We start from the raw sequence: 27,616 nt of genomic DNA, 5'->3' as shown, positions 1-27,616 counted from the left end.
GACAAAAAATACCTCCATTCATCAGTGTTAATGAAACTAAGGTTTATTAAATGCAGGCACAAGAAGAGACACTTTAAGACAATCATAAAGGTCTGCACACAGTTCACTTCAACACTTGTAGATGTTGCCATGACAACCCTCGTTGACAGTGCCAGCACATTATTACCAAGAGGAAAGAGGACTTTTTGAGTGATGCTAGCTGCAGAAATACAAAGAAATCTAATGAGAAGAATCTCATAGTGCACAGCTGATAAATTATACCTCGTTCTCTTTCATAAAGAGAAAATGCACTGTATAATACAGTAAAAAATGATATTTCAGATGGCAACTTGTTTGTCAATGCAGCTGAATATCTCAAAATGTTACAATATATCAAGTTAAAAAAACTGAGCTTCCATGACATCCAGATGCTACACCCACACATTCACTGATACAGTAACCCACCTGTTGCACTGGAATGAAGCCCCTGTTTTCCAAAACTGCTTATGCACTTGATTTCCCTGCCATGTTAGTGTTGATATCCATTAAACAGAACCACTAAGGCTTTGGGTGGGACGAGGAGGGTATTATTTATAGAAATCCAATTGGCCTAGGCGCCTGCCACTAGTCCTATAAAAAGAGAGGATTCACAAGTTATCCCGAAAAGGCCAGGCTGGCTCCCCAGGGTGGTAACACCCATTACACTACGCATGGCTTCATTTCACCTGGGTGCCCTCGCACAGTCTGCAGACTTTCAGCTCTTCCAGCCTTAACAGCAAAATGGGTCAATTGTAAAGGGAAAGGCATCAAAAAATGAAGACAAATCCTGAGCTGATGCTCCTGGTCTGTTTACAAAGGTATTCATTTCCCCTGCTCCCCACCAAATCCTCTCAAACGTGCATGGGAGATCGAACTGTGTGAAAGTGGATGTTTTGATTAATTACCAGCACCTCTATGCACAACATCAGCAGACAGACTCTCTTTTTTTCAGGTTACCAGAACGCCACCACCTCTGCACCAGGAATACTCACAAAAGCCTCCAAGTTCCCATCAAGTGATCCTCACTCTTGTCTTTCACTCGGCTTCCTACAGAGTGTCCAGAACCAGAAAGCTGGACGAGAGTGGTTGTGCGAGTAAAACATCATCACAGTTTCACAGTTTACTCCTGTGAGCTGAATGGGACAGGATCTGTTCGTCGTATTCTAACCTAATAGGAATGAAAAGTTAACTTTACTGAAAAACATTGCATTCTTTTCCATCGGGGAATGTAGAAGGTGCATTCTGTTGTTACTGGCTAATGAGGGCGAATGACAAAAAGCACTTCTCTGCTTTAGCACATACACATAAAAACTGTAAAACACAGCCTGTTCTTGAAAATGATCTATTTTTATTCCAAAGGCCAAAACCCCCGTCAGAAGGGCTTTTCATAACCCGCATTGCTCTGGTCGAACAAAAGGACTCCAGAGAAACTCAGAACCTCAATTACTATATGGCTTCCATCAGGTCCAATATTAGCCTTTTATGGCAAGGAGTTAATGTTGAACAAAGGCAGAAGTCAAAAAGAGTCAAACTGAAGGAAAAGGACAACTATAGCCACTCTGTCAAATTCATAGGCTATGACAGGCAAGGCTATATGGAACAGTAGCAGAGCTCAGCTTAACCACTAGGGGGTACTGTTTCACCATAAAAGACACCCAAAGCAAGGCAGCACTTGCATTAGGTGCAACTGTCCACAGTACAAGTCAGATGAGGTGTTATAAAAGAGACTAATATTTATGTCTTCAATCGTTTCATCTCAGCAACTACAACCCACAACCTTTAAAAGATCACCTTTCACCCCTCCCACCACACACACACACAACTGTATAGCATTCGAATTATTCTGCAATAGAGGACAGATATAAGAAATGGGTTGAAAAACATTTTTTAGTTTTGCACCAAAATTAAAATGGTTGCCATAATAAAACAATGTTCTAAGTTGTCTTACATACTGTTGTGTATGTCCTTAATGATTCCATGTTATTGTGTATGTTTTGTCTTGAAATGCTAAGTTCTCCAGGAAGTACAGAAGGCATTTCACAGCTGAATTGGAAAAAAATGTCATGGGGAAGCAATAAAAGCAACACACATTTGCTCCTTTTTCCAGCTTTTCAGTGGTGTCACACAAATTTACTTCCCCCTGCAGACTTCCTGGAGACCAAATACCCACAAATACTCACAAAGAACAAAAGAGCAATAATTTCAGTAATGCAGGTTGCGACAAATTTAACCAAAATATCAAATATCTGATGGTAATTTTCAGACTAATCAAGTCATGAGCCAGACCTTTATCCCTCTTCACAAGTGTGGCAACACTGGCAAGGAGCACAGGCCCCTGTGTGGCACACGAAATGAACTGAAGAGCCGAGAGGGACGAGCCGCTCCAGCAGATCCATCACCTCACCGGTCTGAAAGAGGGCAGTGTGCCACGCGGTCTGCAGAGATGTTTTTTTTGAATGTGCAAATTAAAAATGCGAACTAATGAAGAAAGGTTATAACTGAAAGTAAGGGTATAAATGTCATTTTCCCCCACTTAAGGCGTGGAGATTGGAAAGTTTCCTGTGAAGGGTGCACCCCCAGGGGGGTGTACAGTAGCACTATGGGTATGCTACTGCCACCATAACCACTGCTAAGGCGGCCTTTAAAATCACCTCACCCTCGTAATTCCACTGTCTGCTGGACGTGGGCATGAGATGTGTTCATTCTGTACGGAAGAATACGTGAAAATATTTACATACAGTACACTCAGCAACATGTCCATGATGTCCAAATGACACAGCTTGCTACAGACAGACAGAGTCAACATCTTCTCTTAAGCAGGACCAATACGACAACGACTGAAACCGCACGCAGGCGGTGATGTGACGGTGAACCAAGGAAACAAACAGCGGCCATGCATTTTCTTTTTCTCCAGTTGTTTTGAAAGCAAGAAAAATCAGTTTTTTTTCCCCCAGACACTATCCAAATCTCATACTCCTAGCTTAAAGGCCATAAACATTTGGTAACATAAAGCAAGGTCTCGGTACATCTGCCAACACCAGCCATAGTTCCCACAAGTGCAAGTAACACAAAGCAAAAAAAATGAAAAGGGTTTCCCGAATGGGTAAAGAAGTTTTTGCCTAAGAGTCACGGCAATGACAAGACGAAAGTCATATCCCTGGATTTCCGATAACCTCTTCTAGTAAGGCCTGGAATAGCAACTAAAATCAGAGCAACTTCTTACATGTAGAAAAATATGATCTAATTACCCTTTTCTAACCCCTCCTATTACAGTCCATTAAAACATTATGATCTACTTTCAAAGCTTCAAGCTTTTTTCAATTCCTTGGGTTACAAAAGACTTCCAATCATTGCCGAAAATATGTTTTAGTCTTGTTTCTGTATAACCCCCTCCCTGAGGTTCTGTATTTCTTAAAAAAGAGATCGACTATGTGCTGTCAGAAGGAAGAAGAGTCGTAAAACTAAGTCGAATGAAGTCAACCGACCAGGTCTTCACCGAAGTAAATCACTGTACCTGTATTGTCTTCCTGAGAAAGGAAACCAGATTTCAATGGGCTTTGAAGTGCTCAGCTTGCCTGGTCTTGAACGCTGCTCCACTTCTCCAGCCGCACCGGCGGCAGTGTAAACTCTCACGCATCTCAACTCCCCGCTCACTGGCTGGGGCTTCAGTTCCCAGGAGGAATGGCGGCTCCGAGTGACCTCTATCCGGCAGGTGATTAACGAAGCTCCGTGTTCTCGGGACAGAACGCCGACTTGCGGAAAGGGATCTGCCTGTGATCTCCTGTGGGCCGGGCCGGGCAAGCCGTTTGTGGCCCAGCTCGCTGACTGCTCCACATTAACAGCTTTTAAAACAGAGTCCATTGAGGCTGGATATTACAGTGTAGAGTGAAACAGCATCCACGTCATTCGCAGGACGGGAAATCAGGAAGTGACAGGCTAGACAGTGCATTCACGGGACACCTACTGATCCTCACCACTTCTGCATCCCAGGAGAGCTACAGCAGGGACAGGGAGCGGGTCACGCCAACACCGATCACCTCCCTACTGGACAAAAACAAGGAAATAGCAGAACAGGAAACGCCAAGCCAGCATGTGAGATGTGTTCCTGCGGCCCCTACGTCTTCTACACCGAATGACTGCAGCATGGAAATGCTGTAATTCAGCGATAACTGGGTCTTTGCCCACTAAAGAAAAAATACACAAACAAAGGAACTGAGCACATGAGTCCTCTGAGACAGAGGGCAGGACGAAGCCGGAGGGTGTGTGTGGCAGTGGAAGCCCCAGGCAGGAGGTCCTTCAGCAGATGAGAAGAGACTCGTCGTCGTCGTCGTCGTCCTCGTCGCTGCTGGGCTGCCGGCCTCCCCCGAGCGCCCCGGCGTCCTCCAGGATTGGCACTTCCACAGAACGGCACCCCGAGGGCCCCGCCGGGGGGGGCTCTGCGCGCAGCTGAGCGGGCGGCGGGGGGTCCAGGCTGGAGTAGTGCCGCACCGACACGCCCCTCAGGTTGGCCGCCAGCCCCTGGACCAGCCTGCGGGACACCTTGCGCGGGCAGAGGCCTCGCTCGGCCTCGCCGGGGGCGGGGGGAGAGCCAGGGCCGCGGCACCGGCTGCAGGCCCCCCCCTCCAGGTCCTCCGAGGCCGGGGAGCCGGCAGTGGGCCGGCGGAGCCCCCCGGTCGGCTCCTCCGAGGCCAGCGGGCTGCAGGGAGAAGGCGCGTGCCTCTCGCTCCCCGCCACCGCCTGGTAGCTGTGCGCCCCGCCTCCCAGGGGTAGGTGGGGGGCTCCGGGCGGGGTGAGCAGCGGGATCTGGCCCCGCAGCCTGGTCCCGCGGTGAAACAGCCGGCTCCAGATGCGCCCCAGTCTCCGGCGGGACGCGGCCCGGCGCGAGGAGTGCCGGCGGATCTGCCGGCGCATGGCGGTGCGGATGTTCTGGAGCACCGAGGCCTGCGGGGGGGGGCAACAACAGGACGGCCGTCAGCTCCTTCGTCTCTCCGTCCCCCGGGGGGAGCTCGTGCTCACGGGCCACTGAGAGAGGATTCACACACACGCACGCACACGCACGCACACGCACGCACACGCACGCACACGCACGCACACACAAGGACCACCACACAGACAAAGCGCGTGAGGGAGGGGGCGAGTGCGAGAGGCACGTGGGCGTCGAGGTGAGTGACCCAGCGTCCACACCTTGGCTCCAGCGGGCTGGCCCGGACCTGGCTGACCGGCAGCGTGACGGCTGGTCTCACCGTGATGAACAGGGGCCGCTACAAGCCGGAAAACTGAACGGCCTGCACTTGAACCCGAGTCTGATACCAGTGCACCAAACCCAACGTGCGTGTGTTAATACTGTGGGCTCATCTCAGAGGACGACTAATAGAGGAAAGCTTCTCCTGTGCAGTGAAGTGTACAAAAAATGCACCATGACAAGCATGTTAAATTCTTGATACTTTGGAAGGATCTTGATACCCATTATTAGAAAGCAGCACTAAAATTTGAAAAAAAACTCCAGATTGACTGAAGTTGATCTATCCTTAAAAATGCACAATTTCAAAGAAAATACAAAACTATCTTTGAAAACATGAGACTGTGTCACAATGTCTAAATGTGTTTTTAATGGGTTTCTTAAGCATTTAAGCTGCTTTGATGGCCTGATATTTGAAAAGGGCACCATTCACCTCTAGTAGCTATTCTTACTAAGAAGCTTAGGCAGCAAAACAAGCCAAAAATGAAAGGAATTGGTACAAGCTCAAATCCTACATGCTGAATCACAGAGTATAAAAACACAGGCACCAAATGTGCGTTTTCAATAAACTGTATGAAGTGTGTACAAGTGCAAAACTGAAGAGGGAGAAGAGGACCAACCGAGGAACTGGAAGAGTTGAGTATGGTTTGGAAGATGGGTTTTTGTGAAAAGTCTGGGAGGGGCTTGTGGAAGCTGTTACGTGGCTTTGCTGCACCATTTTGCTAGAGAAGGACGGGAAGAAGTCATTTTGCTGTTCAAAAAGGAGCTAGGTAGGCCTTTATTTTATTTGGTGTATTTTGGATATTTATTGTCCCGCTGTATATAAAAGAACACTAGTCTGTACAGCTGTGGCCATGTGCACACTCCTGGCTACGCCTATTTTAAAGACCCCCATAGTTAGTAGTTAACGGACTCAAAGATCTCATCCACAATCATCCAGCACTTCTGTAAAAAAAACAGGGAATCTCCTTCAACAACATGACTGGCAAACTTGTTCCAAGCACCTGCAAATTTTTATGGTCTTCGGTTTTTAATATACTGTACCTCAGGATATTTTCCACTTATGTCCTCGGGTTGGAGTTCACAGCCCTATTGCGTGAGGGAGGACAGGGGCCCGGGCAGCGCAGGGCTCTCACCTGAGATGGGTTATAGACTGGGAAGTCCTCCACTGGCGGGATAAGGCCTTGGGCGATCAGCTGACCGTATGAGGGCGGGGCCTCTCTCCTGACAAACTCCGCCTCCAGACGGGTCATCTGGGTTTCAAAAGCTCTGGGGAAAAGGCGGAGACGATGAGACCAGGCCGCATTGTTCACAATCATCTGCCACCACTGTGGTAAACAGCCTTTTGCCAGCTCTGAGAAAACCAAGCAACCTTCTCCTCTCTGACTGGACTAAAATCTGGTCTGGGGCACGTGTCTGCAGATTTGATGACTTCACACTTAATCTTCTGAAACATCTAGCTCGCCTACTAAATCCACCAAAACTCTTGGGCATTCTTTTGTTATTCGAGAGATATCCCCCTCAAAGAGGAAACATTTAATCCTGATCAAGCTGAGAAAAAAATGAGGGTAGACATTATTTAAGTCTAAACACTGGTCCAAATTATTTATGTGCAGACGGTCCAGAACTATAAGTCATGGCAAGGAGACCCTTCCACATCAGTACAGCTCTTATCTCAAACTCGGAGAATATCAAATCAATATTGTGAGTCATGACAGGTCCCCACAGAAAGATGCAATTAACCAGGGCAAGAGGTAATAAAACTGCTAAATTTATCTTCCTCTCCCAGTGGCAGGAACTGAACACCAGGAGGTCAGGATCCATCTGGTCAAACACAGAGTTGCCTGGGCAAATTCCCATGAGGTTTCAGCGAGGCTAGATTGCAGTGACATCAGCGCCAGCAGATGCAGCTGACGAACACAATTTAAACAAATCAATGCAGGATAAAATGCTACCCTGGGGAGCAGGTCAAGTCAGGCACGGTGACCACAACACTTAAACCCGATTAGTTTGGCTGTTCATTTCCTCAATGAAAGGCCCATCACATTTTACGGTGCCCTCAAATTAGGTAGATCCTCCAAAAATCTTTAATTGAACAGATGTACCCCACTGGCCCGCTCTCCAAAAGACACCCCCAAACCCCCGTCAGACGGCTTTTTCTAAAGCAGGTGAGGGGAGCGGCACTGACACGGGGGGGTGAGGGAAGGGAGGCGCAGGGACGAGGGCCCACCTGTACTCGCGGGCGCGCAGGGAGTAGAGCTTGAAGGCACAGCCCAGTGCGACGACCAGCAGCAGGCCGCACACCAGGCTGCCGATGAGCGCGGCCGTGATGACCTTGCGGGGCACGGCCACCAGGCAGTCGCGCTCGTCGCTGCCGTCCTGGCAGTCCTCCTGCCCGTCGCAGCGCCACGTCTCGAAGATGCACAGGTTGGTGCCGCAGTGGAAGTTGCCCGGCTGGCAGGCGTGGCAGTTCTTCTCGTCCGAGCCGTCCGGGCACCTCTTCTGGTTGTTGCAGCGCTCGGCGGCCGGGTAGCAGGCGCCGGAGCCGCCCTCGCAGGGGTACTCCCCCGGCTGGCAGGCCTGGCAGCCCTCCTCGTCCTTGCCCGAGGGGCAGTGCCAGTAGCCGTCGCAGCGCTGGCGCTCCGAGAAGCAGCCCTGGTCGCTGCCGCAGGGGCGCTCGCCGGGGAAGCAGTAGCCCTTCACCTGGTAGGTGGCATTGAAGCCGTGGCCGCCGCCGCGGGGCTTGGCGTGGTACAGCACGGTGAGCTGGCCCTGGCTGGACTCCAGCAGCACGGGCCGGTGGTTGCTGTGGTAGGACAGGGCCTGCAGCAGCCGGTCGCTGTGCTCGCCAAGCCCGTCGTACACCCGCACGTAGTCGCCGGAGCCCAGCTGCAGGTCCAGCTGCAGCAGGATGTGCTTGCGGTCCTGCGTGTCGACGAGCCAGGAGCAGCGCAGCTCTGCCGGGCTGCGGCTGGGCCGGAAGAAGTCGGGCGAGGCGAAGGAGCCGTAGAAGTTGCCCAGCCGCTTGCCGCAGGAGGTGTCGGGGCAGTTGTCCTCGTCGGCGCCGTCGGCGCAGTCCCTGGCCGAGTTGCAGCGCAGGGTGTTGGGCAGGCACCGTGTGGACTGGGCCTGGGTGCACTGGAAGGTCCCCGGGGGGCACAGGCTGGGCGGGGCCTCAGTGGGCGGCGGGGCGCAGCTCCTCTCGTCCGTCGCGTCCCCACACTCGTCCATGCCGTTGCAGCGCCAGGAGCCCGGGAGGCACTTCCCGTTCCCACAGAGGAACTCGTCGCCCTGGCAGCTGCTCCGGCCCAGCTGACCTGCGGGACACAGACCACACCGCAATCGGGCAGGCGCTCCTGCTCGCCGCTTTCCCCTGGCTCTCACCAGCACAGGTTACTGGGAGTACCACCCAGACTTTACACCTGGGAAGATTTACCACCAACAGCACCTGCTGGTCAGACATTAATTACAACGACGCGTTGGAAAGAGATCCTGAAACTGCTCTGGCGATACCGGAGAGCTTCTCCGGCTCAGATTCGAGTGAGAAGAGGTCTGAGAGCAGCTGCTGTTCTCTTGTAAGCACTTCCCGGCTCAAGAAGCTACATGGTCTGAGAACGGCCTTGCAGCCACCTGTATGTTTTTATGGAACAGATCAGAACGCCTGACAATACCGTGCGCTTTCAGACGGCACAGCTAACGCCTGCGCTGATCTTAGGACATGTAGGAAAACAAAATTAGACTTTGCTTTTCCACTTTCATTATTCTTTTAATCTGCTCTTCCTCTCTGTTCGGCCAGTCAGAAAAATGTGAAATATTCTAACTAGAAAACAATAATTGTCAACTGGGATTTCTCTATTTTATTTCTGATTACTTTGAATCTGTTGATTTTACTTAAACCACCCCGTTAAGAGAATGCCAATCAGTGCTCTTTTGCTCCTCCATGAGGTGCAGATCCTCAGTTGGCCAAAGGCCAAAATCTTCTGTATCCCCAAAGCACAATTTACAAGCAGTGCAGTACTGTGTCCTTTGAGAAATTGTAACTTGACAATGATTTTTGTAATTACACTAAGAAACAAAGATAGTTCAATGAACTGTTATCTACATCCAGAGCAAGAAGCCCCAAAGCACAATCAGTGGTTTTCAGCGTCTAAATGCACCGTTGTACAATGGGTATTGATCCTGAGCCCGTCTGCCCCAGGCACGATATGGAATGTAGAGAAAAAAAGAAATCAATGCCTTCAAATCCTGGCAGATGAGGTTTTTCTGATGTTGATATTGTTTCTGAAACCCTGAAACACAGCATGAAATGTGTTAGACCAAGGCCTCTATATAAATTGAAATGGTGCATTGCAGAGCGGCAAAGTCTAGAGGAGACAGTTGTTCTTCACACAGAAAAACTGCCGGAAGCTCCCCTATCAAAATTCCATCAAAATGCCATCGATCCCAAACCACCAGACTCGTCGTGATCCTCCTGGAGGTACGAGCTGCCAGCGGATCAGGAACTTGCTCTGATCGTTAGAAACTTTAGTGTAATCCATGTGCAATTCTACCTTCTCTATAGAGACAAGAGAAAGAAACAAAGACAGCAAATCCAATACCAGACTCTGGATAATCTCTGCAGTTTGCAGCCCAGATCTCACGCGCGTTTCCTGGCAAAGCCACCAGAAGAGGCGGGGACGTGTCTGGGGAATCTCCCGGCACTCACCCCGGATGTAGGAGAGGCGGAAGCCCTGGGCCTGGCCGGAGGAGGTGGAGGTGGAGTGGAAGTGGAGCCAGACGTGGCCGCGGGTGGAAATGAAGGGAGGCGGGATGAGTGACCCGCACACGCGGTACTCCTCCCTCCAGGTGGGCCCCAGCAGCAGCCAGTCACCCGCGCACTTCCCAGACTCCTCCAGGTCGAAGTTCCGGAAACTGCGGAGGCAAGACCCATGTCAGGACTGAGGACCCCCTTGGGCGCAGCCAGCTCAGGGGTGAGCGGAAAGGGGGCAAGTGAGCATGTTCATTCTGTAAAGGTTTATTCCCTGCTGAAAAGAGAAGAAAAGAAGAACAACAGCTCTGGAGCCGTCCTCACCCAAAGAAGGTTCCACAGCTGAAATGTTGTTTCTTTTTTTCTCTTTTAAGCAGAGTAAACCTTGACTTGTTCCTTTGCAGCCTGCGCATGCTGACGTTGATGATGTTCTCTCTATGATTGCCGTGGCCTTGGCAGAACAAACACTGCTCTGTGCAAAACATACAGACACTCATTTCCTAGATGCTTCTTCCAATGCAGGGTCGCGGGGGAGCTGAAGCCTAACCTGGCAAGCAACGGGCACATGGCAGGGTACACCCTGGGCAGGACACCAGTCCATCACAGGGCACACCAATGCACACACAAGGGTCAGTTTTCCCAGAAGATAATTAACCAGCATATCTTTGGACAGTGGGAGGAAACGTGGAGGAAATACACGAACACAGAGAGAACATACCACGCGGATAGCACCCCAAATCAGGAATTAAACCCAGGGCCTGCGTGACATATCCTGCTTGCACACCCAAATGTATTTTGCTACTTCTACCTGAGAACACTGCCAGATGATGAAGTGCTCTCCAGTACAGGAATTTTTAAACTAGACCATTGATGTACTATCCTCTCTAGCAACGGCCTTCAGAGTTGATATTTTAGCAGGCAAGAACAACATGTTTTGGTGTTATTCTGTACAGAGTGACTGGTGATTGGTCCAGACAGGACTGTGGCTTGGTGCTGAGAGTCTGTCTCCAGAGGCCTGTGTGAAATAAGTTAGTATAATTGCTGGTACGGTTCAGCTCTTCTTTGAAATAAGAGGAATTCTCACTTAACAGGCCAAATTTGCTCAGAGGGAACCTGGTGAAAACGTACAAAATACTTAGACGACTGTGAAATACGAGGAAGAAACCAGGACTGGAGATGCACCTCAACTTTTGCCATCAGAAGGCTTCCAAGAACAGAGTCTATGTTAGTGAAGGAAATAATGAGAAAATGCCACAATCCCATGTAACTGATTCAGAAACAATTAACAAGAAAGGGTTGATTTTTCAACTTGAAAATAACTGTTAATATCGTGCAAATATAGCGATCCAGTTATCTCACAAGGAAAGACCTAAGAAAAATGTCACCATTGAACAGCTTCATTTTTTATATTATACCATTTATATACAGGTGCAAAAATAAATATTGCACATTTAAACTTTGACTCAAGTCATCTAGACTAATGATGTATTACTGCAGACTGAAACAGTTTCACAATGTTAAATGTCCATGTTTTAGCTCCGTTATCAAGAGAGATTGTAACAGCAGCAACACAGCCAATGTTGTATTCACCTGACACATGATATTTTAAACTTTCAAGAAACAGCGCTTTTGTAACAGCTGAACAGGGTAAAGGAATGGGCATCTTTCCAAATGGAAAACTAGCTTACAGTTTGTGGTTTGATGTGTCTGGGCTGTAAAACCACTGATAATGGACGCAACCTTGCCTCTCAGAAGGTGAAGCGTCTCACACGTAATTTACAATACTTCACATTCTGCACAGATCACACTCTTATCCAGCAGTGCTTTTGATCTTGCTGCCTAATGACAGCTGCACAAGAAATGTAATTGCACAGAACTCCTGACGGGGGGGGGGGGGGGGGGGGAGAAGTTGTTCCTGAGGCTGTGGCAAGTCTTTCTCCTGCCCTGAGACAGACACGTTTCAGCCCCCTAAGAGCACAGAAGAGCCAGGCTGAGCACCACACTGTGTCAGGGCTAGAAGAGGAGATAAACTGACACCCAGGAGCTGTCAGACTCGCCTGTGGCAGCTCCTGCCGTATCAAAGGGTGAATGTGCTGTGATGCGTGTCGGCATAAGGCCTCCCCACCGATGCATGTCCTTATCGAATACATTGTGACCGGCAGACAAGTCCAAAACAGAATTAATAATAAACTGTAACTTTTCTTTTTCTCCCCAGCGTTGTCGGGCATTACAGAAACGCACTAGGTAACAACGAGGATTCAGAATGGATACCTCTACTGTATGTGACCAGCCATGGCCTGACCTTCTCACAAGCTACACAAGTGAAGAGACCTTGGGACACTTCCCAGGAAATCCAGGACGCAGCTGCATGTGATGCTGGTAGACCAGTAGGTGGCTCTCATCGCTCTGAAGAGGAATGGCATGGAGAGGGGTGTCTCTGTGCTGTGGAGGTTATTGAACTGAGGATGGAAGCTGAACAGAGGTCCTGCCTCTGGCCATTCAAGATCCCATCCCATCTTCTGAGCAGGAATGTTAAAAGCTTGTGACTCATACTAGCTCAATATATACAGAATATGTACATTCACACTCATTTCCAGCTGTACCTCTAAACTAAGAAGTTAATATTGTTAAAGAAACAAGAGCTGCTTCAAAAACCGTTTGAAAGCTTCAAATAATTCAGGCTCTTAAAGTGAATTTGAGAACTGAATGAAAGATTTATTGACATTTTCTTCTGAGCACATATTCCAATAATTAAGAGATTAGAATTAGGTTTGAAAGGAGCTTAGGTCCAGATGTATTGTGTAAGTTTCTCACCCAATTTGCAAAAGTTTTTATAAATTGGTAAAATAAAACCTGCAGGGGGGCTATAAATGTCGAAATGTTACTTTTGCCTTTGAACTCTTAAATGAACCGTCTGAACAAGCTGCGGCTCTGAAAATCGGGCATCCCTGAGCTCACACTCGCTGTGGGCGTGGAGCAGTTCTGAGTTTCCAGCAACGGAGCTCCTTGCGTCTGTCTGCACGTCAATAGCTTGCCGGCGCGATGTTCGTTCTACCGCAGAGGATGCTCTTCAAAAACCGTATTCCAAAAACAATTCTGTGCCCTCCTTCCTCGCAAAGCAAAATTCATCCCAGGCCCAGTCTGTCAGAGCTTTTCAATCCCTCGATTCTGAGCACTCATTGAAATTCTGGAGGTCGGCAAACAGGAACTTAAATCCTTCTTCATCCGTCCCAGCCTCTCGCGCCTAGTCTCACAGGCGATCAGGACAGCAGCTGGATGCCAAGCTGCCGCTGCTACACTTGCCCCCGAGACGATATTTTTTCTTTGTTCCAGATGACTGGACCAGGCATGAATTTCCTGTAAAAGGTCAGCAACGAAGCAGTTGAATAAGGAAACCCTTGCACCTTTGCTCCCTGGTCACTGAGGCATGTGCTGAACAGTATCGATTGCCATCAATCCCATCCTTTCTCTGAGCTACTTAGTAATGATCGGAATGCATTTCAAGGGTGTAATATTATAGATTCTCCAAATTAATGTGTTGGGGTTTTGCCATCTAAAATGTCGTGTTTTCTGGCATTTGCAAGCCAGTCTCCGTTTTCCATCTGGAATATCAGTATGTATTGAGCGAACAGTTTCACACCCCCTGTGTGTTCCCAGTGCAATTTAAAATTCAGCTAAAGCAGCATATAAACAGACGTTTCAGCCGCAGCAGTATATCAACAAACTGAGATAACGAGTCACTTTGTTATGCAATTGCTTGCTTTTCAAATGAGTTTAAAGAGCATATCATGATTTAAGGTCACATAGCTGGTTAACTTGCTGATCAGGAAGAGTAAAAGCTACACAGCAGGACTTGTACAGTAGGACTCATTATCATCCAGACAACAGGCAAAAAAGCTACAGTGCACACAGACTGCAGTTTGCAAGGAAAAAGAGTTCCGCTACACAATCATCACCTAAGTTATTAGATGCTCTTATTGTGTGTGCAAGGACTTTACAGAAGCCTTCTCCTCTGTGTAACACTGCAGTAGGACAAGCATGAAATATTCCAAACCACCTCTCCCCAGAACGTTTACAGGCACAGAAAGAAATAAGAACTCAGCTTTGAGAAGGGGAGCTGCCATTGTCTGCACTTGTGAATTGGCGCAGATGCATCAAAGCAGCACCAGTCTTCACTGCAGTTTCACAGAGAAAAACGTGTCGATTTGTTTCGACTGACACGAGGAAGAAAGCGCTTGGCTGAGCTGTGCGAAGTCCAGAGTCAATGAGAAGTGAGGTTCACTGCACTTCAGTTCTGTGCTGCTGCATTTACTCGAGAGCACTTGCAGGAAGTCTTTCTTGACCCAGATCACTTACGCCAATAACTGCAGAGAACACACCAAGCGGCTTGGTGATACACGCCTGTGAGAAACTGTGAAATTGTTGATCGCCTAGGAAAAGCGCTAATTCCCAAAGCAATTTTAGGTGTGAGAGGAGATAGCATTCAGAGTGGAATGAAAGAAAGAAAGCAAATTGGATTCTAAGAGTGCAGCTAAGACCAGTATCCTGGCACTAGCAACCAGGAGACCCTTCGTTCTCTATCATTAACAGCTCAGAGTCTCCATTGGTCACTGTGTTATTCCAGCATGTAATTATGGGAATATTGATTATCTGGTTTCCAAGACATGCTCCATTGAAATCCCCCCTCCTCCGATCTACTTTGGAGAGTTTACAAGACATCTGAGGAGGTTTTGAAACAGCTAAGACAGTGTAAGGTCAAAATCTCCAAGATACAAACATAAGTTCACATTAACCACAGGCAAAGCAAATGGTGCTGTTGAAAATCTATTAAAAAGCACCAGAATGGAGCAGATGAAAAATACCCAGTCAAGAAAGAGGGCACTGGCAGTTCAGTTAAATTCATAACTCTCAACTAAGGTCTTCACAGATGTAGCTACAGACCACCTACTACAGACATGTAAAATGTAATATTAATTAATAAATGCTTACATTTATAAAGCGTACATATGTGTAAAGAATTATTATTATTATTATTAGGGCCACTGCTCTACCTGATCCATATAAGCAATTAGAATCTACCTAAACACAACCCTAAAGCACCTATTAAAAATAAGAAGCATCTAATTTTGCTCAAATATCAATTGTTTTCATTGCTTAAAGCAGAGCCAGAGAAGCATGATGCTGTTTTACAATAAGAAGTGAGTGCTTATAATAGCAAGCAGGCTAGAATACTCGTAGGCTGTGTGAACGCTGTTTCAGTAAGGACCAGCTCCTCACCCACCTTATGAGGACATCTTCCTACCTGATGGTGATGACGTCTCCTTTGTCTCCTTGGATGTTCCAGCTGCAGTTCATCCCTGCTGGATAGTTGAGTGGCCACGACGGGCTGTAAATGACTCCTCGCCTCTCTGTGTGCTGTTCCACTTTCCCACTGCACGCAGCTGAGCACAGAGCACAAAGACAACACAACAGGACTGAGACTCATCCCTCGAGTAATGGCCTGTCTTTGTAGACATTTAACTGCTTTCTCCCCTAAAGGTGTTCCTATTGTGCAGTAAAAGTTTTGATCTAACTTTGAAGTTACTTTGAAGGTGGCACAGGGGTTAGCACTGCAGCCTCGCAGCGCTGTGGCCCTGGGTTCGATTTCAGACCAGGGGTGCTGTCTGCGTGAAGTCTGCATGTTCTCTCTGCATCTGCATGGGTTTCCTCCAGGTGCTCCAGTTTCCTCTCTCAGTCTAAACACACGCTGTCAGGTTAATTGGCTTCTGTGAAAAAAGGCCCTGCTGTGAGTGTGTGCGCATCTAAGTCTGTGTGTGTCCTGTGATGGACTGGGGTCCTGTCCAGGGTGTACCCCATTGCATGCCAGGATAGGCTCCAGCTCCTCCATGCCCCTGAATTGGATGATGCAGTTACAAAACAGAGAGATGGATGTTCACTTTAAAAAAAGTGACTACCTAAAATTTCCAACAAATAAAAGAACACTTCACTGGAAAGGAGTGAATACTTTTGCAAGACACTGTAAATATACATTAGACACAATACCTATTGCTATTATAAAACCGGCCACATTCACTTCCATTCCACATACAAGCAGACTGAAGTCTGAATTTGCAGATTTCATAGCTGGGGGTCAGCCCTCTGATTGCTCTGGAGCGCAGCACCTGTGAGTCCTGTTCTTAAGCATGTGTGCACCTGAGTTCTGATTGTTCTCCGAGTGTCCAGAAACAGAAATAGACTGATGAAACTTTCATGATTCCTGCTCTCTGACTGCTAAACTGAGAAGTTACTCTGGGAGCTCTTGTCAAAGGAGTTTAAAAAGTTGCTGTTCAGTTTCTGCATCTAATTACATATTCAGTAATTCTCAAGGCAGCTCACTCATAAAGATCAAACAGAATTTCATAGGAGATACAGCACATTACAGTGTCCGGAGCCAGCAGCTCTGTGAGCTCTCTAGCACTCCCAGTATTTTTTTTTCATACTGATCATACTGCTGTTAAAACAGGGGCAAGTGCATTATTACTTCGTTCATGTTTGAGAGATCACCAAAGGACTGTGCTTACACAGTGCTAAGTAACTATTATGCCTTGTCCAAGCCGCCACAGTCAACCTATTTGTTAGTTACTTCTGTAACTATAATTTAATAACTGATCAGTGCATCATAAGCAACCAAAGTTCAATCTAAAAAAGTGAAAAGGTCTTTGCATGGGACGGGAAATGCCAACGAAGAAGTACATTTCAGAAATGGGTCAATAAATAATTTGGAAAACCTGCCCTACAAAAAAAAAGACAAACCCCAATTTCTGAACTTATTTTGTCAGCAACAGAAAATGACTTTCAAATTTGTTTCATGGTGGCTACACTAGCACCAGAGGAACAAGAACCACCTTCAGCAGAAGTGGGCATCGACAATTAATGAAGCTTTCATCAATATCGAGACGTGATATTATACACCGAGGTGCGTTAAGGTGTGGGGAGGAGTTTGTACGTGCTCCTTGTGCTCGTGTGGGTTTACTCCGGGTGCTCTGGCTTCCTCCCACGGTCCAAAGACATGTCGGCAGGTTAACTGGCCTCTGGGAAACCTGGCCCCGGTGTGAGTGAGCAACCCCGTCTCGAATAAACCAGGTCGAAAGAAAGTGTGAGGAATGGGGTCAGCAAATTTCCCAATGTGAACACATTTGAATGCATGCACCCCAATATGTTGGCAACATTGAGCGCCTATGACACTGTCCAGCATGTCTCTGAAATCTGCTCCTCTAGCCAGATACAGCAGACTAAGGATAAAAAAACAGTGTCTGCTCTGGATTCCCTGCGCTCTGCGCTCTGCTTCAAACATCAAGGAAGGAGGACATAGGCTGAGGAGCCCTAACGCATTCAGGTCAGGAGTACCGTGTAAGTGATGCAGCTTCAAAAAATAAAATACATGCCTGTGGATATGCTGTCTGTCTGAACACCATCACAGAAGATAGCGCTTTCTGCACTCAAAGACAAAAGTAACACCTGAGTCCAGCACTCGAAACTTCTCCCCACTCCTTGAGGCAAATAAACTCATCTGATTCACACATGTCCACAGAACAGCACTTCAACCTTGGGAGATACTCACATCTGCCTGTTCATAAACCTCTGTGCAATGCTCTGAAAGAGCCTTGAAAGAAGAGTTAAAAAATAAGCCAACCTTACACGCCATTTCCAACACTGTGCATACAATGCAATGTTCCCAAATTATAAGCAAGGAATCTCGTTTTTTTCTTTGTTGCAAGTTGTGCTTGTTACATGAGAAGCTGCACATAGAAGGCAAAGACAAGCATCTGTCTGTCCACAGAGCTGTAGGGATGCAGACAGCTGTACTTGGGGCTATTCTCAGTACTCTTACTCTTACTCTCCTGCAGAGAGAATAAAAATGACCAAGGTCTTATCTTCAAGGGTATCTAATAATATTATAAAGCGACAGGAAAAAACAATGAATATAAACTTAGATGTTGAGGCCAAATCCATTTCAGTTTCTCTTTACAATCTTTGAAGTAGAATTCATACAGTGGATAATGTTCCCGATGGTCAGCTTCTATTGGTGCTTTACAACTGTAACACTTAAAAACAAATCCAACCGCCTGCAAATTCAGAATTATCTGAGCACTGCACTTCTAGCTAATTTGGAAGCTCTAACAACATCAAAAAGAAGAAAAACGGCAGCGAGTTTACTTCTGACGCTCGATGCTCCAGATCACAATTCTGACACTTCTATCGAGCTCAAAGCACGCACTCGGCACCTTCAGGAGAGAACGAGTTTTAAATGAAAAAATGCATCAAATTAAAATCACTCTGCCTTGCCTTTTGCCTGTGGAGTTATCTCCCCTCACACAGTGTTCCTCAGCACAGTTCCGACATTATACTGCGCTCCAAAGTGTGAAAATGTCAAGAAGCATTCAAGAAAACATATGCAGATAATTAATGAAAATAATGGCTCTGTTCCAACACAGCCAAGGGAAACAGGAGTTGCTGCTTTGTGAGCAGAAAAGCTTTTAATTAGTTTTTTTTTCACTTTGCAGTGCACATAAAACATATAACCAAGTGATTTTTACAGTGGGAAACCTATAAATTATAATTGGCTTCCCTGAATCTAGGTCTGCAGAATTAGCTGATTTGCTTGAAGCAGTTCAGTTTTGCGCTAGAAAGAAATAAGGTCTTCTCACAATGCTCGCCAGTTCTAAGGTCAAGATCAGAACTGCATAGTCCTCTGTTTTACATAAACAAGTTTTTCATTTCCCCAGGGCATACGTACCCAGCAACATCTCAGCCTGAAAACATGAATAAGACGGCTCTTATTTAGGATCAGGTGGTGGATCCTTATGGTGGAGGAAGCCCTGGAAAAATGACTCACTAATTTAAAAAAAGGGTTCAGAACTTAACACAACTTAAAACGAGGGGTGGTATAAGAATTGGAACCAGATAATGATCCATCCAGCCTTTTTCTAGCCACTTCTTCCAAATCAGGGTCGCGGGGGAGCTGGAGTCTGTCCCTGCAAGTAACAGGCACGAAGCAGGACACACCCTGGTCGAGACACCAGCCCATCGCAGGGCAGACAAACACAGACACCGACACCAAGGCCAATCTTCCCAGAAACCAATTCATTACCAGTAGGTCTTGGCACAATGGGAAACTGATGCACCTGGAGGAAACCTATGCAAATATGGGAAGAACATGCAAGCTCCACACGGACAGCACCCCGGGTCCAGAATTGAGCCCAGAGCCCCAGCAGTGCAAGGCAGCAATGCCAACCACTGGGCACCTTGACTCCCTCTGGGTAATAAGAAGAAAGTTTGAACAGAAAGAACACAACCACCTAGCAATTAAAAAACAATGAAAGAATATCTAGATATGTTTGGTGTCAACAAAGCAAAGCTTTGATGATAAACCCAGGGCTGAGAGTTACTGTGACAACTGTGAAAGCAGCAAAGGAAGCCGATGAAGACTTAGACAAGATGCAAGCCTGGACGAATAAATCCAACTCAAGGATTTGAAAATCATCAAAGCCACTGACAAAGTCGACCAAAGGATGTCTTGCAGGCTGGACGGGATCCCTGGATCATTCATCTACCAGCAATGAAACAATTTTTTTCAATCTAAATCAACAAGAGGCAACAGAACACTGCTGTGATTGCTGACAAGACAGAGCAGCACGCGTCAACACTTGTTCAAATCTCTTAATGTAGATTCCTTCTCCTACAAATATCCATGACAAGGATATTAACTTCGTCCCTTTGTTCCACAGCAGTAACAGTATTACAACTACTAACCCTCTGTCAGAAGGGCAACCGAGAGTCCTGGAGAAAAACCTTTATTTTATTAACCTGCAACACCCTTGGCATACACATTTATCACGTTCATTTAATTCTGAAGACCGCAAACACGGTTTCCAATTCCAGCGTCCAGTCGGCTTCAATGAAACCCAGGAGGCCAGTAAGAAAAGGGGGCGCTGTGTTTTATTCTGGGGTAGTTAAAACCGGCTCCCCCACTGGGAGAGGCAGAATCCCGGGGCGTGTGACCTTGCCGGTTATTTGCACGCTCGTGAGCTGCAGGGAATAGCGGAGGAGGGGTGTGGGGGATTGGAGGGTGTCACACTGAGAGGATTTCCGTGACCGGAATGTGAAACGCAGTGTGGCAGTGCATTGCATTACAATAGCGCTGCATTTCCCTAGAACTGTTAATAACGAATACAGTGACAGAACAACCAAAGCACAGGCATTCAGGGCATCAGATGTTTCTGTTTGTTTTTTCTTAAAACTGCTAGAAAGGAGAAAAAAGAACAAAATGCATACTCCGAATGTTCCCATCGTTAGATTTCCATTTTGCTTAATCTAATCTGCCGTGCGCCGCCTGCTTGTTTTTCGAAGCAGGCGTCAGGGCTGAACCGTGGATGAGTCCTCAGAGAGGCGAGTTTCAGCTACAGCGAACAAGGAACAAGGCATTGCTGCCTCTTCGGCGTGTGACAGACTGCTGCCACTTAATTATTGCTGTGGTGGAGAAAGCCGTGAGGAAAGGCTGCCACTAAAATAGGCCAGTACCACCCTCGACAAAAACCCCCTGCTGACACTTTCCAAAGGGCTGAGGTGTAAAAGATCACTGAAGTGCCTCCCATTGCCACAGGCGGGCTTTATTCAGAGGAGCCTCGGTTCAGCTATTGCCTCTTCCCGGCGGCTGCGAATCGTGTCAAGACCCTGGACACGTCGGTGGTCGATTGGCCTGCCCGACGACACCATAGGAGCTTTTCAACAAAAATATTTAGCAGTTTTGTTCAGCCATTTCAAGTTCCATAAGATTCTACAAAAGCAGATGCATTACATAACGATATAAGGACACAAGAGGGGTTGCGAACGAGAGAACCCCTCTAGCCCCTTTTTTCGTTTTCTGAACGATGCCGAGGTATCTGCTTCGACACCACGGCTGAGTCCACACTCCTGCAACCCTTTGTGTAAAGAAGTGCCCCCCCTTCTCGATTTTAATGCACTTCCTCGCGGTGTCCACTTCAGGACAGGACACAACACCTGAGGCTGTGAAATGTCATCAGCCCAATACACAGTACATCCTGTTTCCATTCATCTGGGTCTTTGAAAGGTAACAGCTTATGAAACCCGGGTACATTTGATCAATGTGTAACAGAGAGCAATACCGAAACTGGCAAATGTTATTAGCAATCAGGCTGGAATGAATGGTAAGAATGTGTTAACGTTGCACTATTATAAAGAGCCTAATCTCCTTAGTCAGTGTCTTGTTAAATTAATGTGGCAAGACCATTTATGCTGTGATATACACTTCAAACCCATCCCCCAACTGCCTTTAAACAAATCATATCTGAATCTACTGCAAGACCGGTTCTTGATAATCCTGTTGAAAGTATCCATCTTTGAATTACTAAACAATTTTGCATGGCCTCTGTTAAAGCACATGCTGAATGAGAAAGAACAAGTAGTCCAGCATTTTTTAAAACTGCCCAAACTCTTACATTTGAAGCTTTCAAAAGATCACGCTGCAATGACTGATGTCAGTAGGTTATTAACCAAGAATTGGGGTCACAGGTGCAGAATACAGTCAGCACTGCCCTGTGCCACGTCTATAGAGTATGAATTTCACACACGAGGCACTGCAATTTTAGTCCTCCCTCACAGCCTTTGATGACACTCAAGATTTCTGTACTGAGTAAACAGAAGCAGGTCAATTAGAGAAAAAGATGAAGGGATGTGAAAGACTAACTCAGCTCTTTCCCTCTCAAACAGGATCTGAACCTGAACACAAAAAACACAAAGTGAGGCTAACACTCAAACACAAACCAATCGTAAAACAATTGTGACACACAACTGAGGATCAAGGTCTGCCTATTCAAATGTAAGCAGTGACCAGCACATAAAAACAATTAAAAGACAAACATGGCATTAAAGAATAAAAACAAACCCTGGGACCCTTTGGTTAAGTGACTTTCTTAAGTAAATAGGCCTACAGGCCTTTAGCAGTGTAGCTATAACTTAGCAGACAAGCCCTGTGGATCTGATAAGTCTAACAGACGAGATCGAGATTGAATGCCTATGTGTGCAATCTGATGTGGTGCGTTTTACTCCAACCAAAAACCGTTTTCAGCAGAGTACAGCGAACATAACCTGCGAACGAGTAACTTCAGTCGTTCTGCATGTCAACGAAAACATGTCTTCACTCCTAGCAGAAGGACTGCTGTGGCTTCAGAGTGAGGATGACACCGCGGCGGTGCTGGAGAGGACTGACGCAGTCAGTCACGGTCCTTACCCATCACTATGGCTGAGGACTCCACCCTTCGAGCAGCGAAGACGCCAGCTGTGGAAAGGAAGAAGGGGGCGATGAGTGGCGAGGGCAGAACAGGATCTGCTCTGAACCCCTGATATACAGTTTGCTCCTGATGCACTGACCCTGCCTGCACACTTATTGAGCGGCCCGTCAAAATGACAGACACGCGGCAGGAACAGCCAACAGCAAAAACTTCTAAGACAACAAGGTTCAAAAAGCGATGAAACACCAGGAAAAACAAAAGCATTTTAAACATATTGTTTGAAGGCTTTTGACATACAGTACTTCACAGGACTTGCTTGTAAACTAGTATACTCTGTAAACATGTAGACTTTGCTTCTTGTGAAGGAAAAGAATTGCACTATGACCACGTTAACAAGCATACAAGCAGCTGCACTCTTGTGCACTTTGTTCAATATGACTTTCACTTGTCATTCCCAAAGATAAATTTCAGTTTTAACAAGGTCGGAATGCAGAACTTTAACTGATGTCATTAAACTTCGGTGGCATTGTGAAGTCACACTAAATGTAAAACGATGGTCTTGCCTTCTGCAGTTTGAAAAGCCGGTTTCCCTTCTTAAAAGACGTGATGTCTGAAACACAGACACACACAAGCCTATATTTTTACATTTTTAGTTTCTGGTATCTGAAAAAAAATAAGTCTAGGCTGGACCTAGAAAATGCTGAAAATCATCTGAACAGTTTAACCGGGAGCAGAGCTCTCAGTATGACCTAAACTCATCCCTACTTAGCTTTGGACAGCCTCCAACATTTATCGCAATAGAACATATGATCATTTTAATATAAAGCACAAGGTCATTCCTCACTTTCACCTTTAAATCCCCATTTTCATCCTACCCTGACAGATGAAAAACAAAGTTGGAATTTCTGCTTGTTATCCTTTAACATAGACAAAATGTCCCTGTAAAGGAGCAAAAACTGGTGCATACAGTACATTTTTCTAAAAAAACAGGCATGCAACAGCAGGCTGTAGTATATAGAGCTTCCTGCATTCTTCTCCCTTCCAGTGTGTTTCAGAAACTTGAAAGTTTTGCTTGCAGGGATGATGTGTCTTTATCTAGTCTCATTTCTGTTTCAGTGTGGCTTATCTCGCACACCCCTGTGAAGATCTGTAGACAAAGGCACTCCGTAACGCCACAGTGCAACCTTATTTTAAAACGCTTAGAAAGGATGACCTACCTGCATAAAAATCCTTCATCTTTTGTTTGCTAATGGGAACATAGCAAGACACACCATGCTTGTAAGTTAACAACTGGTAGGTGGTCTGAAGTTGCCATTTAACCTCTGGCACAGATCTCTGGCTAGAACTACAGTTACTGAGACCTCTGATAAGACACTGAACTCCCAAATTCCCAGGCTCTCCTTTATCCAAACTGTCTTATTCTGACCCAGAAGTGATGGATCCCTCCACAAATCCAGTACCATTCGAAAAGAAAAAAAACGATAGCAAAACTCCCATCAATCACAGGATTTTTTGCCAATAAAACTCAGGTATTGGCGTTCAGTTTCAATGTCATTACCTGTTGGAAAGGATCCAAGCCAGCATTGGAGAAGACAGTTTGCATGAAGCAGTTTGGGGTGAAAAAATTCTCAAATTGCTGGCAAATGGTCACGTTTCCCGACATGTCTGAGCACAACAGTGCAAGATAGTAGGCCCTGAATGCAGAACTAGCATCTGGTTCTCAGTATCGATATTTTAAAACCTTGAACTGTTGTGCATATGACCAAACTAGCCCGATTATGCAGGCAAGTCCTGTAGTTGTCAGTAACAACCTCATGACATCACCTGGAGCTTTTAGTTTTGAACTCTCACCAATGTGCAATATTGATGTACCTGTTCACATTTGTTTGCATTTTTCAGTCTACTTCCTTAGACCATAAAAAGTTCTCCTGAATACATCCTTGCCTAAGACACAGATCTGGTGCTACAAAAAAAGAACTGTTACAATGGAGACCAAAAAACAAACATGAGCCTGTACAAAACAACCATTTTTTATCCCAACTGAAACTGCTAGATAGTTGAGGCCGTAATCTTCTCACACACTTCTCTCCCGAGGAAAAAACATCACTGTGTGAGACAGCCTGCACATTTCAATCACAAGACTTCCTCTTGGCTCTTCTTCATCAAGTGGAGCCTGGAGAAAGAGATCCCACTGCAAACACACCCTCGCTTTTAAAAATAAAAGATATTTTAGACACTGACACTCTATTTTGGTGGGCAGTGCCAGATCTCTTATCCTGGGCTTTTCAATTCTCCAGAACCATGAAACAAACTGTGAGCTTTTAGCATAATGTCTAACTGGGACCAGAAACAGAGAAGTGGTCAGCATTTATTAAAGTATAAAGCAGGTTACCTCTTTTTGAGCTAAATGGAAAGGACCACTCCCATCAAATCAGGGTTCACTTTGTACTTTGATTTCTCCAGTCGAGCCCAGAAAGAACATGCTATGTGGGTATTATCTGGCGGATGGTGTTGGAGCAGTACAGCACTGATTGTTTCAAATGTGTGTCCATGGCAAATTCTCAGAACATTGTGTTACTACAGTACATCAGAGAACAGAGAAGCAACACTAAACTACCGGCTGGACAAACTGAATGAACTAAGATACTAAGATTCCCAATTATTTGGGTTCGTTTGCCTGGATTTATCAGCTCAATAGCATCTGCTGGTGGAACGCAGGGGTCATGGGATTTAGCCAGGTGATGAGATATGAGAACACTCACTGGTCTTCAGTTCTCCCCTGTTACTAATTGCTTAAAAACAGTGTAATAAACCTGGCACACCAGAAACAACAGGCAACGCTCTGTACTGTTGAGCTAATATTTCAACAGCTCTGTACTAATACCGCCCGAATACAGTTTCCAGTTATTATACAAAGGAATTCAAAGACCAATGTGTAACTGTGCTCCTGATAAATACTGATTACAGTGTTCAGATGCTTTTCAAAATGCAAGTCCTGTCTTGTCTGGGGAAATATTTTAGTGTGATCACTGGGAAAGCTGACAAAAATGTCACCACAAGCATTTTGTCAAATGTCAAGTGTGCAGCACCAGTGAGAGTATAATGTAGCTTTTCTAAATAAACACTGCAGCTGATTGATTGCTGAACAATCTGTTAAGTATTCCCCCAAAACATTCTGCACATACTCAAAAGCAAAGCGCGCCCAAAGCAGAATGGATCTAAATTCTCAAAAACGTCTCAGAGTTACCGATCACAAATCTAAACTATTTTGAACCTCTGGGGCTCAGATGGTGATCATCTAGTCTTGCTTATATCTTAAACAGTGACCCCAGACCGGCTCGGTGCGTTGCAACACATCTGTGGATATTTCTGGTTTCTTTTTACGCGCTTTCATTGTATACCTGAATATACTGTTGTTTCCGTAAGAACTATCCAATGAAAGGAGTAACATTAATATGCATCTACAAATAATTATAGAGTGTAATAAAATAAACCCAGTTATAGGTTTACAGAGACCAGTACCAGCTGTTTTCCTTGTACTCGAATACACTGATCATTAACTGTCAGAGTCAGTTTCTCGTTTACCTTATGCGTATAATACATTTCTCACATCTGTGTCTTTAATTACCTATGCTTTGTAAATATATATTACAGGCTCTGGTGGATCAGAATAGTTTTTTTTTCCTTATCTAAGACAGATTTAACTGAAAATATCCACAACACAGTATGAATTAATATGATCAGTTACTCTGAATGGGCAGATTTGTGGCGTAGGTGATGCTTAACGAAGCTGGTAGTACAGTATAAACACGTATTATTACGGATTTAGAGTTCTATTGCCAAGTGTAATAAAACAGTTAAGCAAGGTTTTGCACATTTTCGTGTAACCTTTAAATCTCCGACACTATAACATCCATTTTCCTCAGCACAGATTTCACTCTCGAATCGCCCGCAGAGCAAAAACAAACCCGGCGCGCAGGCAAAACACTCACCCGTGCAAACCAGGGCGAGCCGAAGCAAAATCCATCTTATTTTGGGAAGCTCCGCTGTTCCAGTCCTCTCCATCATGCGAACTCCCCAGACAATTCCTTTGTCATCCTGGGGATACTATGATAAACATCTACAGCTTTCCTTGTCTGGTGCTGTATGCGAACCCTGCGGGGGGGAAAAAACTGCCGTCGCTAGCTCAGGTACCGTAGCGAAGGGATACTTCCCAATTCAGCACTGAAACACTGTTTTTTCTTGCAATGACACAATTCACCTTAGCAGTTCCGAGCGCACACGCCGCTGCTAACGAGTCAAAATAACTGATACTGTGTTGCCGTTCATGGCTGATATCCTAGAAATCAACACTAGTCTCTCTGTGCCGTGAGTGCGGGCGCACACAAGTTAAAAAGACTCCTATTCCGCTATTGATCTGCCCGAAAGGAATCACCGCCGCCTTCCGCTGAGCCGAGCAGCCCTCTGCTCGTCTTCATTGATCCGCGTGTGCCACTCACACGGACGGGGGCTGAGCCAGGGCAGACTGGGGGGAGAAAAAAACACACACAACCCCAGAGATGTAATGTTTTCAGTTGTCTCCCTTGGCCGCGGGGGACACATCAAACAAATCATTTCGTGGCGGCGTGTCTCCGTCGCAACCCCTGCCTCCGTCAGTCACGCAGCCCACTCGAGAGGAATGGGGGGGGGCTGGCAGCAGAAATTCTCATTTTTCAACTTCCTGTCCTGACCGTGTCATCACACGGCAACCCTCACAGGTAAAGAGGCCACACGCCGGCAACCTGGGCCGGGCCCTGTGGAAATCCCCCTGCATGGACTCCGCGCTGAGCAGATTTTGTGTGTTTTGAAGGGAGAGAGGGGAGGGGATCCGTGTTACACGCTCTTTTCTCTCTCTTTAAAAGATTCCCGTGTTTTTTTTTTTAACGCGACTACTAATGTTACTGCCAAACGCAAGCCCTCTGGCGGGCGGAGGGGAATACTGCACTTGGATTAACCCAGCTCGGTTCAATTAAACCGGATTGTCACACACCCGCAGCGACTGAAATGAGCACAAAAACAACAACAAGAGACCGAGGACCAATGTCCGGCCGCCTTCCTAGTCTTTAACTCCATTGGCTGCGTATATCTGTTTGACAGCAGCGCGCAGTGTATTTTGTCGACAGCAAGGAGGAGTTCGTCTCCCTGTTCCCTTCGTTATCGTCCCTGGAAAGCATGACGTCATTTCGCTCCGTGAGTCGCTTGCAGATGGACGGGCGCTCAGGATGAAGACCAACTGCAGGACAGTGTCCCAGAATCACGAAATGTGTGAAACACACACACACA

At 46.4% G+C, this 27,616-nt stretch overlaps 1 protein-coding gene across 1 annotated transcript; it reads right to left on the bottom strand.

The window, feature by feature from the left end:
• Window positions 1–25: 25 nt before the first annotated feature.
• Window positions 26–26,747, bottom strand: lrp3 (low density lipoprotein receptor-related protein 3). The gene is made up of 7 exons (XM_088939273.1): window positions 26,287–26,747; window positions 22,294–22,341; window positions 15,307–15,445; window positions 9,963–10,168; window positions 7,488–8,574; window positions 6,394–6,526; window positions 26–4,959 (listed from the first exon to the last, which is right to left on the bottom strand). Exons 1-7 carry the CDS (start codon window positions 26,360–26,362, stop codon window positions 4,315–4,317), a joined length of 2,334 nt encoding a protein of 777 aa, XP_088795399.1. The 5' UTR covers window positions 26,363–26,747; the 3' UTR covers window positions 26–4,314.
• Window positions 26,748–27,616: the final 869 nt, after the last annotated feature.

Source organism: Atractosteus spatula, chromosome 21 (genome assembly GCF_055471065.1).
Source record: "Atractosteus spatula isolate fAtrSpa1 chromosome 21, fAtrSpa1.hap1, whole genome shotgun sequence".
In the NCBI taxonomy this organism is placed as follows: domain Eukaryota; kingdom Metazoa; phylum Chordata; class Actinopteri; order Semionotiformes; family Lepisosteidae; genus Atractosteus; species Atractosteus spatula.
Note: the sequence above shows the minus strand (reverse complement) of the source record. Positions and strands in the feature narration are given on the sequence as shown.